At 48.4% G+C, this 15,755-nt stretch overlaps 1 protein-coding gene across 1 annotated transcript in view; it reads left to right on the forward strand.

The window, feature by feature from the left end:
* Positions 1–3,173, forward strand: part of mical2a (microtubule associated monooxygenase, calponin and LIM domain containing 2a) — a 221,235-nt gene extending 218,062 nt beyond the window's left edge. Inside the window, exon 32 of the mRNA XM_052029660.1 lies at positions 489–3,173. Within this exon, the coding sequence (XP_051885620.1) occupies positions 489–673 (185 nt within the window). The 3' untranslated portion in view covers positions 674–3,173. The remainder of the gene's footprint in view (positions 1–488) is intronic.
* Positions 3,174–15,755: the final 12,582 nt, after the last annotated feature.

The raw sequence follows: 15,755 nt of genomic DNA on the forward strand, positions 1-15,755 counted from the left end.
GGTCTCTCTCTGTGTCTAAGTAAGATTTCCATCACTTTTTGTGTGAGGGAGTTGTCCTGACACCCCAAACGCCCCACTCTAGCTTCAAGTTATCGCCCTCTCACTCTGGACTCTCCCTCCAGGGAAGGAGTTTCTCTCCAGCCACCCATCACACCTTTAAATTGTCTTAAACACATCAATTAATCTTCCGGACTGGAAGCCCAGCCTGTCCAACCTGTCCTCGTGATTTAATCCCATTCTGGTGAACTTGGGCTGATGTCTCTCCCGATTCACTTCCTCCTCCCAGCGGGGCAGAACCCAGGGCTGATCCTGGTTCTCCCGGTGAACTCCAATCAGACCTTTGGAGAGCAGGATCGTAACTTCCTCTCCCTTCTACTCCAGCTCCTTGACACCAAACCAATATTCCAGGAGCGTTTAAGTTATTGCCCAAGTTCATCCATGACCCGCGAAGTTCGTTCACTATCTGGATGTTATCATTCCCCGGACAGGCCTCCGGAAAACCGAGGAGGAGATGGCTGAGGAGAAGCAGATCCGAAGTGAAATGTTGGAAGTGAGGGAACAGAGAGACAAGTTGGTAGCACTGCTGAGGCAGCAACACCAGCAGGAAGAGAAGGAGAACCAAGACTTGGAGAGCTGGATGTTGGCCAAAGGCTACAAGTTCAACTGGTCCTGAGTCACACGACTGACAAGAGGGTTCACAAACGGAGAACATCTACCTGAGACTTCCACCAGCATCACTAGTAGATGAGGGGGCCACTTTAACCTAAACCACCCACTGAGAGGGGGCTTGAGAAGGAACCTCCCTCCACTTTACAGACCGTCTAATTTCACTTGCCTCTGGATTGCGAAGAACCGTGTTTGCGAAACACAGGTCAGGCTGATGTGGTGACCTGTTCTGGCACCACACTTCGGGAAGGGCACGAGGGAGGGGAGAGAAGCGTTCCCGGATCAGCCCCAGGGATGGAGGGGGACTTCCAGCTCACGTGGAGGGGTCGGGGAGGTGGGTGTTTTTCTCCTAGAGGAGCTTACGGAGAAATTTAACAGAGGTGTGCAAGATTGTTTAGTCTATCGAAACCCTTGACTAAATAAGGGGAAACTAGTTTCCAGAGGCAGGAACGCTGGTGAGGGGAGGGTGAGGAGCGAAGGGGGTTGGTGGTGAATCAGAAGGAAGAGGACGAAAATGTTTTCTATGGTGAACTGACATGATCAGGTGCTCACTCCTTAACAGGGTAGTGAAACAGTGGCAAAATAGGGTCAGCATGGATATGATGGGAAGAAGGGCCTGTTTCTGTGCTGTGCTGGATGATGAACTGGAAGGAGATGATTTGCAGAGCCATGGGGAAAGAGTAGGATTGGTGGAGGGTGTTTGGACCAATTGAATAGCTCTCTCAACAGCCACAACATGAAGGGCTAAGTAGTCTCCCACTGCGCAGTGCGATTCTTTAATGTCAGTAAAATTAGGTTAAAATCGCCCCCCTTTTGTCACGTCTCCTGAGATTTTAGAATCATCTGACAAGAGGTTCTCCAGTTTCACTAATTGGAGAGTCTGCCTTGGGGTAATGTTCCCAGGTGAAATGTTTACGTGTGATATGTTAATTCTGGGCTTGCTATTTTAGTGCAGCCTCCACTGTTGGAGTGCAATGGTTCGGCAGAAAATGCGCTGCTTCGCTTACCGTCTACTGCAACCTCGCTGCACTGGGCAGAATGGCTTACATTGTGCTGGAGCTACTAGAACTGCTGGTTTATTGCTTGTAGAACAATCCGCAAAATCAATTGCAGGCGCCATTGTAATCTGTGGCCCGGAGCTTAAAAGTCCTGCTCAGTTTCTGCATTAATATGCAGTAATCTGTAATAAAAATGTTTCTGCAATTATGAAAAAGAAAATATAGTCCCATTAAAGGAGAGATTTGCTGAATCTTTTGGGGACTCACTGCACACATTGAAGGTGTTGTCTGTCAGTTGAGAAGACAGACAAGGTTGTAGCGAAAGGTCACTCACTTAACCACTGACTGCTCGATCAGGTGAGCAGGTCCAGCGTTTTCTGTTTGCATTTTATAATCGACCTTGCAGTTGTGGGTAAAAACCCCGTGGCCATTTTTGCAAAGGACGGCAGGGGAATTCTCACCAGTGTCCTGGGACAACAGTTATACTTCGCTCAAACCCACTGAAACAGATTTCTGGATTTGATCATCTTGCTGTTTGTTGGAATTTTCTGTCCAGTTCCCACATTGCAACACCGATCCACTCCAAGTGTATTTCATTGGCTGTAGAGCACGGGCCGGAGAAATCTTGTACTGTTCCATCAACCTCTCCTGTGGGGTTTATCCATCTCCCCCACCACCCATTACTGCCGAACCTCTCAACCCCTCATTATTCAGTCATAGAGTCATACAGCATGGAAACAGGCCCTTCAGCCTACTGGTCCATGCCGACCAGGTTCCCTCCTGAGGTTCTCATTTGCCAGCGTTTGGCCCACATCCCTCTGAACCTTTCCAATCCATGTACTTGTCCAAATGTCTCTTAAATGTACCTGCCTCAACTACTTCCTCTGGCAGCTCGTTCCATGTACCCACCACCCTCTGTGTGAAAAGTTGCCCCTCGGGTCCATTTTAAATCCGTCCCCTCTCACCTTAAACCTGTGCCCTCTAGTTCTTGATTCCCGAACCCTGGGGAAAAGACTGTGTGCATTCACCTTATCCATGCCCCTCATGATTTTATACACCTCTATAAGGTCACTCCTCAGTCTCCTTCACTCCGAGGAATAAAGTCCCAGCCTGCCCAACCTCTTATTAGTCACGTGTACATCAAAACACACAGTGAAATGCATCTTTTGCGTAGAGTGTTCTGGGGGCAGCCCGCAAGTGTCGCCACACTTCCGGCGCCAACATAGCATGCCCACAACTTCCTAACCCGTACGCCTTTGGAATGTGGGAGGAAACCGGAGCACCCGGAGGAAACCCACGCAGTCACGGGGAGAACGGACAAACTCCTTACTGACAGCGGCCGGAATTGAACCCGGGTCGCTGGCGCTGTAATAGCGTTACGCTAACCACTACACTACCGTGCCTCAAGTCCTGACAGCATTCTCGTAAATCTTCTCTGCACGCTTTCCAGCTTGATGACGTCTTTCCTATAACAGAGCAACTAAGACCATACACCAAGCTCCATGTGTGGCCTCACAGATGTCTTGTACAATTGCAACATAATGTCCTAACTCTCATACTCAATGCCCTGACTCAATTTTGGACTGGTATTGTCTCTTGGCATCTCTGATAGCTTTATGGAGGTCGTATCTTGATTTCTTGTAAAGGCCAGGGTCACCTTACTAGACTTCAGTAGGGAGTGGATCTCCCAGTTCGTGCATAGTTTCCAGTTTGGGAACACCCGGATTGACCTCTTTGGTACACAGTCCTCAACACTCTTGCTGATGGTGGTGACATCCTCATCTAGGCTGGCAGCTGAGTCTTTGAACATGGACCAGTCCACTGACTCAAAGCAGTCGTGTAGAAGCTCATTAGTTCCTCAGACCAGCACTGCACGACTCTCTGTACCGGATCCTCCCGCTTCAGCCTCTGCTTGTATGCAGGGAGGAGGAGCGCAACCTGGTGGTCTGACGTACCAAAGTGAGGGTGTGAGAGGGCTCGGAAGGCATCTTTAAAGGTTGTATAGCAGTGGTCAAGGTTGTCTGAGCCCTTGGTGTGACAGGACACATGCTGGTAGTATTTTGGTAACAAACTCTTGAGGTTGGCCTTGTTGAAGTTACCTGCAATAATGAAGAGGGCCTCAGGGTATCCTGTTTCAAGGTTGTTGACCACAGAGCATAGTTCATTGAGTGCAGGCTTCATGTCCGTCTGTGGTAGGATGTAGACTGCCATCAGGATAGCTGAAGTGAACTCCTGTGACGGGTGGTATAGGTGACACTTCACCGTTAGATATTCCAGGCTGGGTGAGCACATCCGAGCACCACGAATTATTGATTAAGAAGCAGACCCCTCCACCCTAAACTTTGTCCGAGGATGCCCTACAGTCGAGTCGATGGATTGAGAAGCCCTCAGGTTGAATAGCACAGTAAGGTGAGGCAGGTGTAAGCCACGTTTTGCTGAGACGTAGCACACAGCAGTCCCTCAGTTCTCTTTGGTAGGTCAGCCTTACCTTCAGTTCATCAACTTCGTTCTCAATGGCCTGGACGTTAGCTGAGGATAGATGTATGTAAAATTATGAGAGGCATCGATAAGTGAGAGTCTTTTACCCAGGATGGAAATCTCAAGTACTAGAGGGCATAGGTTCAAGCTAAGAGCAGGAAGGTTTAAAGGAGATGTGCGAGGTAATTTTTTTGCACAGAGAGAATGGTAGATGCCTGGAACGGGCTGCCAGGGGAGGTGGTGGAAGCAGATGCGATAGGAATGCTTACAAGGCATTTATTCAGGCACATGACAGGCAAGGAATGGAGGAATATGGACCGTGCGCAGGCAGATGGGATGTGTTTAGATTGGCATCATGGTCGGCACAGACATGGTGGGCCGAAGGGCCTGTTCCTGTGCCGTACTGTTCTATGTTCTCCGTCCTCTGGGGAAAGAAGTTTTCCCTGAATTCCCAACGTTGATCAATGATTATTTATGCTAAAGTTGCTGAAAATTGTCTTTAATTCGTGAGAAATTGGGATCGTTTTACACTGGTTTGAGGCACCAAAGTCTTCAGCTATTGTTGGCCTAAAAACGTCCCCTCAAAAGCAGAGCTGGGGGTGGGAGGCCGTGGGAAGAGGCAATCGGCCTCCCCCCACAGCCCTCCGAATACACTCACCGCACCCTCAGTGGAGAACATGTGTCCCTAGTCACCCCATCTCTACCATTACTGCTCTTTCTCCAGTGTGAAGCAGCCCAAGGGAACAGGTTTCGCATTGTCAGAGATGGCCCAGTGGTACAGCAGGTAGAGCCGCTGCCTCACAGCGCCGGAGACCCAGGTTCAATCCCGGCCTTGGGCGCTGTCTGTGTGGAGTTTGCACGTTCTCCCTGTGACCCCCGTGGGATTCCCCCGAGGTGCATCCCAAAGTCGTGCGTGTCAGTGGGTTAATTGACCGCTGTAAATTGCCTCTAGTGTGTAGGTGAGGGGTAGAATCTGGTGGGGAGTTGGTGGACGTGAGAGAGGAAAGGTTATGGGGTACAGGGAAATGAGGAGAGGAGAAATGGGACTGATGGGATTGCTTCCCAGGGAGCTGGCATGAATCCAATGGGCCAAATGGCCTGTGTCTTCATGTGGACAAGATTGGAAAATTTTGATTGGGTGTCATGGGAAGGTAAATGGTCTAGATGGGCTGAGTGGCCTTGTTCTCATGTTGTAAACCTGAAGTACGTCTGGCAAAAGAATCCGAGGAGCGTTGTCATAGAGCAATGCAGCACAGAAACAGGCCCTTTGGCCCAACTCATTCATGCTGACTGAGTTGATTACCTACAGTATGTTAGTCCCATTTGGCCTATATCCCTCTAAACTTTCCTATCCATGTACCTGTCTAAATGTCTTTTAAACATTGTAATTATACCAACCTCAACCACTTCCTCTGGCAACTTGTTCCATATACCCAACATCCTCTGCTAGAAAAAGTTGTTCCCTCAGGTCCCCATTAAATCATTCCTCTCTGCTTTAAATCTATGCCCCCTGGTTATGCCCTACCCTGGGAGAAAGACTGGAACCTTTCACTTTATCTATGCCTTTTGTAGAGTTTATATTCCTCTCCAAGGTCACCCCTCAGCTTCCTACGCTCCAGGGAAAAAAGCCCCAGCCTTCATTTCAATAAATGACGATTAGAAAATGAACCACTCGATATTATTTTCGTACTGATAACTAACACTTACACTAACACTTACTAGTGGGGCATGTGTGGGAGAGTGGGTTGCAGGGGTACAGGGAGAGGTGGCATTGCTCTGCTGGGAGCTGGTGTGGACCTGATGGGCCAAATGGCCTCCTTCTGTGTGGTAAGTAAACCAGTAAGTAACCACGAGGAGCTTTACACCCACATCTGGGGAGCTCTCTGTGAAAACGCCTCGAGTGCAATAGATTCATTTCTCCTTCATGGTCCATCAGTAAACTTAACGTGTGTTATTCTCGGCGATGTTCTTCGCCGGCTCTGCACCGAGATGTGACAACTCAAGCACACTAAACACTCCCATCTACGGCCCATATGTAGTATTGCAAGTTAGTGAAAGGCAAGTGGATTGTCTCCAATGTGAGGAGGGAACCACAAACTCGCACCGTGCTCGGTTGGTATGGCAAAACGAGGCCAGGTTCTCGGACATCTCTCTCCCTCTCTCAGACTCAGAGTGTCATGGGTTCAAGTTCCAATCGAGGGAAATGAGCACAAAAAGCTGGACTGGGAGCACGCGGTATCCGCGGGCATCCCGGTTGAGTTCCGCGCTCGGTGGACCCCTCGGGATCGCATGTGTCGTGGACGGTGAGAATGCGATTCCTATCTGAAGTGTTGCGTGTGCATTTAGCAGTTGTTAGTTAGCATTATTGCTGTAGTCCTGTAGTTTGCATAGTTTTTCTTCTACTTTCTGTATTAGTTGTAGTATTTTGATACCGGATGCTTTTAGTAAATAAATTTTGTTAAAAAAAGGGGCGGTGCTGAGGGAAGGTCACACTGTTGGGGGGCGGTACTGAGGGAGGGTCACTGTGGGAGGGGCAGGACTGAGGGAGGGTCACTGTGGGAGGGGCAGTACTGTGAGCGCAACGTAATGTAGAAATTTCCATCCATTGGACGAGACGCTAACACTCATCCACATCTGCACTCTCTGGTGCTTGTAAGGTGACACGTGGCCGATGTTTTAAAGAGGGCCAGGACTGTTCTCCTGGTGTGCTGCAGCCAATACTCACCCTTCAACCAACATCTGGACATTATGACACTGCTACTTTTGGGAGCTTGCTGTGCACAGATTGGCAGCTGTGCTTCCCACATTTCAGCAGTTACTTCACATCAGTCCATCATTGGCTGTGAAACTCCCTGAGACTGTGGAACATGTTGTACCCACAGCTCAGCCTGTCCTCCTTATCTTTTCTGTTGGAGCAACGTGTTTGAGGTGTTTAAGTTCAAGTTTATTGTCATGGGCACACACACCCAGTAAATAAATGCCATGAAATTGAGCTTTTTGCAGCAGCAGCACAGGACATTACACACATGACAAAGACAAATTACATAAACTTAAATTAAATGATACATAATTTACAGGACAAGATAAACAAAAATAAATATGCCCCACGAGGCTGTGTCCTCAGCCCTCTACTCTACTCCCTATACACTCATGACTGTGTGACCAGATTCTGCTCTAACTCCATCTGCAAGTTTGCAGATGATACCACTGTTGTAGGCCGTATCTCAAACAGCGATGAGTCGGAGTACAGGAAGGAGACAGAGAGCTTAGTGGCATGGTGTCATGACAACAACCTTTCCCTCAATGTCAACAAAACAAGAGAGCTGGTGATTGACTTCAGGAAAGGGGGCGGTGTACATGCACCTGTCTACATCAATGGTGCTGAGGTTGAGAGGGTTGAGAGCTTCAAGTTCCTGGGAGTGAACATCACCAATAGCCTGTCCCGGTCAAATCACATAGACGCCATGGCTAAGAAAGCTCACCAGCGCCTCTACTTCCTCAGGAGGCTGAAGAAATCTGGTTTGTCCCCTTTGACTCTCACCAACTTTTACAGGTGCACCATAGAAAGCATCCTATCTGGACGTATCACAGCTTGGTACGGCAATTGCTCTACCCAGGACCGCAAGAATCTGCAGAGAGTTGTGGACACAGCCCAGTGCATCACGGACACCAGCCTCCCCTCCTTGGACTCTTGTCTTTTCCTCTCATTGTCTTGGTGAAGCAGCCAGCATAATCAAAGACCCCACCCACCCGGGACATTCTCTCTTCTCTCTTCTCCCATCGGGTAGAAGATACAGGAGCCTGAAGACATGTACCACCAGGCTCAAGGACAGCTTCTACCCCACTGTGATAAGACTATTGAACAGCTCCCTTATACGATGAGATGGACTATGACCTCGCGGTCTACCTTGTTGTGACCTTGCACCTTATTGCACTGCACTTTCTCTGTAGCTGTGACACTTTATTCTGTACTGTTATTGTTTTTACCTGTACTACCTCAATGAACTCTGTACTAACCCAATGTAACTACACTGTGTAACGAATTGACCTGTACGATCAGTTTGTAAGGCAAGCTTTTCACTGTACCTCAGTACAAGTGACAATAATAAACCAATACCAATACCAATACCAAATCAGGGCAAATTGAGGGAAATATAGACGGAGGTAGAATTGGTGTTTTCCAGGTGGGTTCAAGATTCACCGCCCTCTGGCTGAAGAAATTCCTCCTCATCCCTGTTCTAAAGGGACGTCCCTTTATTCCGAGGCTGTGCCCTCTGGACCTAGACAGTCCCACTGATGGAAACATCTTCTCCACGTCCACTCTATCCAGACCTTTCAATATTCGGTAGGTTTCAATGGGATCCCCGCTCATCCTTCTAAATTCCAGTGAGTACAGGCCCAGAGCCATCAAACACTCCTCATATGTTAATCCTTTCATTCCCAGGATCAAACCTCCTCTGGACCCTCTCCAACACCAGCACATCCTTCCTTACATATGGGGCCCAAAACTGCTCACATTACATCCTTGCTTTTATATCCTAATCCTCTCAAAATGAATGCTAACATTGCATTTGCCTTCCTCACTACCGACTCAACCTGCAAGTTAACCTTCAGGGAATCCTGCACTAGGACTCCCAAGTCCCTTTGCGCCTCTGATTTCTGAATTCGCTCCCCGTTTAGAAAATAGCGTATGCTTTTATTCCTTCTTCCAAAGTGTTGGCCGTACACTTCCCAACGCAACATCTCAGGCACATAGCATCAAACACACAACATTCACAAGAAAAACGTGAATTAAGGGCCCATTTTGAGAAGAAAAGATGGTGTCACCACGACAACGCCCCCTCAATCTTTCTCAGCAGTTTGCTTCACTGCACCCCAACTGTCCCAGCCGGAGTGGACCTAAACTACAGCATGCACCAGTAACGTCTTCTGCTACCTGCAGTCCAGGACCAAGGTACCTCCCATCCCAGTCTTCGAGCTGCAGTACACAGACAGCACCTGTAACCGTGGGCACTTGGACGTCAATCTCTGTCAACAGCAAGTTGTTCTCTGGGACATGTGAGAGGGTGGGCCTCAGCAAATCAAAGGTCCTCAATCAACCTGCCCCCTCTGTACACCACCACCCTCCAACCACAGAACCAATCATGGTAACCAGCCTCCCCTCCATGGACTCTGCCTACACTTCCCACTACCTTGGGAAAGCAGTCAACATAATCACCGACTCCTGATGAAGGGTCTCGGCCCAAAATATCGACTGTTTATTTCCCTCCACGGATACTGCCTGACCTGCCGAGTTCCTCCAGCACTTTTTGTGTGTTGCTCCAGATACATCGAGCACCTGCAGAATTTCTTGTGTCTCCTACCCCAGTCACTCTCTCTTCTGCCTCTTCCATCAGGTAGAAGATACAAAAGCTTGGGAGTACATACCACCAGGCTCAAGGACAGCTTCTATCCTGCTTTTATGAGATTCTTGTACAGACCTCTCGTACAATAACGATGAACTTTTGATGTTACAATCTACCTCGTTGTGGCCTTGCGCCTTATTGTCGGCCTGCACTGCATTTTCTCTGTAGCTGTAGTACTTTATTCTGCATTCTGTTATTGTTTTCCCTTGTACTACCTCAATGTACTGACGTGATGAAATGATCTGTATGGATGGCATGCAAAGCAAAGTTCTTCACTGTGGCTCAGTACACGTGACAAGAATAAACCAGAGGTCCATGATGAGACTTTGGGTAACATAAGTCACCTCTCACATCGCCACCTCTCATTGAAGGCAACCCATCACTGCCATCGCTGGCACCAATACAGCCCTTGGCTGACTGGAGGAAAGAATCTTTAAAGATCAAGACCTCACACCTGGCACTAAGCCTGTGGTCTTCCAAGCAGTGATGATCCCTGCCCTCATACAGTTATAGAGACATACAGCATGGAAACAGGCCCTTCGGCCCAACTCATCCATGCCGACTGTTTCCCAGCGAGCTAGTCCCATCTGCCCGCATTTGGCCCATAGCCCTCTAAACCTAGCGTAGAGGTTAGCATAACACTATTACAGCGCCAGCGACCCGGGTTCAAATCCGGCCGCTGTCTGTAAGGAGTTTGTACGTTCTCCCCGTGTCTGCGTGGGTTTCCTCTGGGTGCTCCGGTTTCCTCCCACGTTCCAAAGACGCACGGGTTAGGAAGTTGTGGGCGTGCTATGTTGGCGCCAGAAGCGTGGCGACACTTGCGGGCTGCCCCCAAAACACTCGATGCAAAAGGTGTATTTCACTGTGTGTTTCGATGTACATGTGACTAATAAATAAATCTTATCTTATCTTAACTTATCTTATACAGGTGGCTTTTAAATGTTGCTAATGTGTCCGCCTCAACCACTATTTCTGGCAGCTCATTCCAAATATGCACCACCCTTTGTGTGAAGAAGCTGCCCCTGATGTCCCTTTTACATCTCTCGCCTCTGATCTTAAACCTATGCCCTCTTGTTTTTAGCTCCCCCTCCCTGGGAAAAAGACTGTGTGCTTTCACCCTGTCTATGCCTCTCATGATCTCATACACCTCTATCAGGTCACCCCACAATTTCCTACGTTCCAGGGAACAATGCTTCTGAGACCTGGACTACGTACAGCAGGCACTTCAAGGAACTGAAGATATACCACCCACCATATCTCCACACAGTCCTCCAGATCCAATGCAGAGAAAGGGAATCAACATCAGCATCCTTCCCCAGACCATCATCCTTAGCACTGAGGCCCTGATTACACTCAGAGCTTCGACACCGTTCACCTGCCCAGCACCAGACGCTTTGCCCCAAACTCTGACACAGGAAGACATTATCAGACAAACAGAGGAAAAAATTCGAGGATGTTCTCAAATCCTCCTTGGAACTCTTCATTGACTCCTGGGAATCTGAGGTCCCAGCTGGTCAAAGTGGGGAAGGAGCATTCGGAATGGCACTGAGGATCTCAATCCCATGGATCCGGAGCACTCAGAAGCCCTGAGTAAATGGCGGAAGGAGTGCACCACCTCTTGTTGTTGACTACCTCCTCCTGAAATATAGAAAGAGTATCTCCTTCTTTAATAGGAACCTGACGGTCAACTTTTTCACCCAGAGGGTGGTCAGTATATGGAATGAACTGCCAGAGGAAGTAGTTGGGTCAGGCACATTAACTACACTTAAAGGTACTTGGACAGGTACATGGATAGAAAAGGTTTCGAGGGATACGGGCTAAACGTGGGCAAATGGGACTGGCTTAGATGGGAATCTTGGTCGGCACGGACCAGTTGGGCCGAAGGGCCTGTTTCCGTGCTGTAGGACTGACTCCATGACTCTTAATGTGATATCCACAGTGGCCCCAACTGCTGCTCAAGCTCCAAAACCCAGAACTTCAGCTCCTGCAGTTGAGACATTTCCTACACACTTGTTTGTCCAGGACACAAGGTGTGTCCTCAAATTCCCACATGGTACTGTATGTGTGTTCCATGGGACTGAGACCCCACGTGCCTAATTATCAGAGCATAAGTTAATAATTATTCTGATCTTGCTTTAGTTACTGTGTAGATATGCCAACCACTTGTGGTCAACCTCAAAGTCAAAGTCAAGTTTATTGTCATCTGCACAAGTGCATGTGTGCACAGGTGCAATGAAAAACTTACTTGCAGCAGCATCACAGGCACATAGCACCAGATACACAACATTAACAGAAAAAAAAATAAATTAAACATAAATTTTACACAATTTTTACAAGAAAAAACACAAAACAAAACACAAAGTCCATTTTAGTGCAAAGTGGTCATATTGTCACTATACTAAGGTAGTGATTAGGGTTGTGCTGGTTGCTTCAAAAACCAAATGGTTGAAGGGAAGTCGCTGTTCCTGAACCTAGTGGTGTGGGACTTCAGGCTTCTGTACCTCCTGCCTGACAGTAGCTGCGAGAAGATGGCACGGCCCGGATGGCGGGGATCTTTGATGATGGATATTGCCTTCTTGAGGCAGCACCTCCCGTAGCTACTTCTGATGGTGGGGAGGGATGTGCCTGTGATGTATTGGGCTGAGTCCACTACTCTCTGCAGCTTCTTACGTTCCTGCACATTTGAATTGCCGTCCCAGACCATGATGCAACCGTTCAGTGACCTACAGCAATCTACAGTGAATGCTTCAGTGTCTAGGTCCACGTGGTGCTGAGGGTCCAAGTACAACTCATGCAAATGGAACAAAGATGGTGATAGGAAATGGCATCAAAAGAAAGAGACTAATCGATACAGATTGTCCAGCTGTAATGATAATTGTCCTCAGATACTGAAGCACACATTGTAGTTTCCATGCTCTGCGCTGTCAACCCCGTTGTCTTTGCAATATCAAAAACATGATCCACCTGCCCTCGCAGATGGGCTTAAACCGATCTCCCGGTATGATTCAGAAGAGCAGTGAGGTTCTGGGGTTGTTTTCTTTGGAGTAGAGGAGGCCAAGGAGTGGGACCCACTTCAGTGGATGGGAAGGACCTATTTCCCTCGGCAGAGGGGTCAAGGTCCAGGGAGCAGAGATCTAAAGTCATTGGGAGAAGGATCGGAGGGTGCTGAGGGTCTGGAACTCGCCGCCTGAAGAAGGTGGAGGTAGAAAGCCCTCCCCACATTTAAACAGTACTTGGGGAGACTCAAGTCCAGACACTTCTTGAATGTTGTGAGAGTCTCTGCCTCTAGCACCCCCTCAGGCAGCGCGATCCAGACTCCAACCCCCTCTGACTGAATATAATCCTCCTCAGATCCCCTCATCTTGTGCCACCAATCAAGCATTTTCTATTTTATTTCAGAGTTCCAACTTTTGCACCTTTCCTTTGACTTTCCGAAACCATTCCCTTTGGTTTGACACACCTCTGCTATGGGAAACGTTTCTCACCATCTTCCTCGTAATTTGGTACGCCTCTGTCAGCTCTCCCCTCTGCCTCATCTGCTTCACCTACAAACTCAGCCTATCCAGTCTTGTTCCATCCCAGGCAACATGTGATTAAGCTAAAGTGGCTGCTGAAAGGATTCACAAGGATATTACCAGAACTGGAGGGTTTGAGCTGAGCGGAGAGACTGGACAGGCTGGGATTGGTTTCCCTGGAGCGAAGGATGCTGAGGTGACCTTATAGAGGTTTATAAAATCACGAGGGGCATAGATGGGGTACATTGAACAGTACAGCACAGGACGGCCCTTCGACCTACAATGTTGCGCCAAACTAATTAAACCAATGACTCCTAATTAATCTAATCCCTCTTCTCTACAAATTAACCATATCACTTCCTCTCAGCATATTCATGTGCCTATCTCCGAGTCTCTTAAACAGTCCTATACCATCTTCCCCCACCACCACCCAGGCACCCACCACTCTCTGTGTAAAAAACTTGAACCATACATCTACTTTCACCCTTTCACCTTAAATACGTGCCCTCTGCTGTTAGACATTTCATTCCTGGGAATAACATACCCATCTCCCGGTGGATCCCTTTCCTAGCATTTTCCCCTCTCTCTCCTTACCCTTGACCCATCCCCGGTGGATCTACTCTCCCCTCCTCCCCTGTACCCGCCTATCACTATCTCTTACCTGCATCTACCTATCACCACCCTGTGCCCACCCCGCCTCCCCTCTTTTGTCCACTTATCACTGCTCTGCTTTTCCCTCCTATATATCGGGCTTCCCCTTTTCCTATCTTCAGTCCTGAAGAAGGGTCCTGACCTGAAATGTTGACCGCCTGCTTTTCTCCACGGATGCTGCCTGGCCTGCTGAGTTCCTCCAGCATCATTGTGTTTTTCATCTAGATTCCAGCATCTGCAGTCCTTTGTTTCTCTAGTCTATTCTATCTCTGCCTCGCATAATTTTATAAACTTCTATCAAATCTTCCCTCAGCCTCCGCCACTCCAGAGAAAACAACTCAAGTTTGTCCAGCCTCTCCTTATAGCTCATGTCCTCTAATCCAGGCAGCATCCTGGTGAACCTCTTCTGCACCCTCTCCAAAGCCTCCCCATCCATCCTGTAATGGGGCGACCAGAACTGAATGCAATACTCCAGATGCAGCCTAACTAGAGTTTTGTAAAGCTGCAACAGTAACTTCCTGATCTTTGTACTCAGTGCCTCGACTAATAAAGGCAAGCATGTCATACACTTTCTTTACCACCCTATTGACCTGTGGAGCCACTTTTATGGAACCGTGTACCTGAACCCCAAGATCTCTCCCTTCATCAATGCTGTTAAGGATCCTGCCATTAACTGTGAACTCTCCCTTTATGTTGGATCTCCCAAAGTGCAGGGTAGATGGTCACAAGTCTTTTTCCCAGGGTAGGGGAGTCTTAAACTAGAAGGCACAAGTTTAAGGGAAAGATTTAAAGGGGACCCGAGAGGCAAGTTTTTGAAAAGGAGGGCGGTGGGTGTATGGGGTGAGCTACCAGAGGAAGTGGTGGAGGCAGGTAAGATACAGGAGCTTGAAAGGCCAGACATGCAGACTCAGGAACGGCTTCTTCCCCACTGCTGTCAGACTCCTGAACCAGTCACCTCTCTCACATCCCCTTCCCGGTGGTGCTGCCACAGTCTCAGACTCTTAACTCTCCCTCTCTCAGTTATTCCACTATCATCACTTCAGCATTTCTTTCTGCACTGCCTCAGTTTGCGTACAATCTCTGCAGCCTTCTGCTGTGTTGTGCTCCTCATTGTACTTACTCCACCTACAAGTTTGCAGGTGATACCACCGTTGTCGGCCGTATCTCAAATAATGATGAGTTGGAGTACAGGAAGGAGACAGAGAGCTTAGTGGAATGGTGTCATGACAACAACCTTTCCCTCAATGTCAGCAAAACAAAAGAGCTGGTCATTGACTTCAGGAAAGGGGGCGGTGTACATGCACCTGTCTACATCAATGGTGCTGAGGTCGAGAGGGTGGAGAGCTTCAAGTTCCTGGGAGTGAACATCACCAACAGCCTGTCCTGGTCCAACCATGTAGACGCCACGGCCAAGAAAGCTCACCAGCGCCTCTACTTCCTCAGGAGGCTAAAGAAATTTGGCATGTCCCCTTTGACACTCACCAAATTTTATCGATGCACCATAGAAAGCATCCTATCCGGATGTATCACAGCTTGGTACGGCAACTGCTCTGCCCAGGACCGCAAGAAACTGCAGGCAGTTGTGGACACAGCCCAGCGCATCACGGAAACCAGCCTCCCCTCCTTGGACTCTGTCTATACATCCCACTGCCTTGGTGAAGCAGCCAGCATGATTAAAGACCACTCCACCCAGGTCATTCTCTCTTCTCTCCCCTCCAATCAGGCAGAAGATACAGGAGCCTGAGGGCACGTACCACCAGGCTCAAGGCCAGCTTCTATCCCACTGTGATAAGACTATTGAACGGTTCCCTTATACGATGAGATGGACACTTGACCTCACAATTTACCTCGTTATGACCTTGCACCTTATTGACTACCTGCACTGCACTTCCCTGTAGCTGTGACACTTTACTCTGTATTCTGTTATCGTTTTACCCTGTACTAACTCAATGCACTGTGTAATGAATTGACCTGTACTATCGGTTTGTGAGACAAGTTTTTCCCGGTACCTTGGTACAAGAAACAATAATAAACCAATACCA

The sequence above is a fragment of the Pristis pectinata genome, chromosome 14, assembly GCF_009764475.1.
Source record: "Pristis pectinata isolate sPriPec2 chromosome 14, sPriPec2.1.pri, whole genome shotgun sequence".
In the NCBI taxonomy this organism is placed as follows: domain Eukaryota; kingdom Metazoa; phylum Chordata; class Chondrichthyes; order Rhinopristiformes; family Pristidae; genus Pristis; species Pristis pectinata.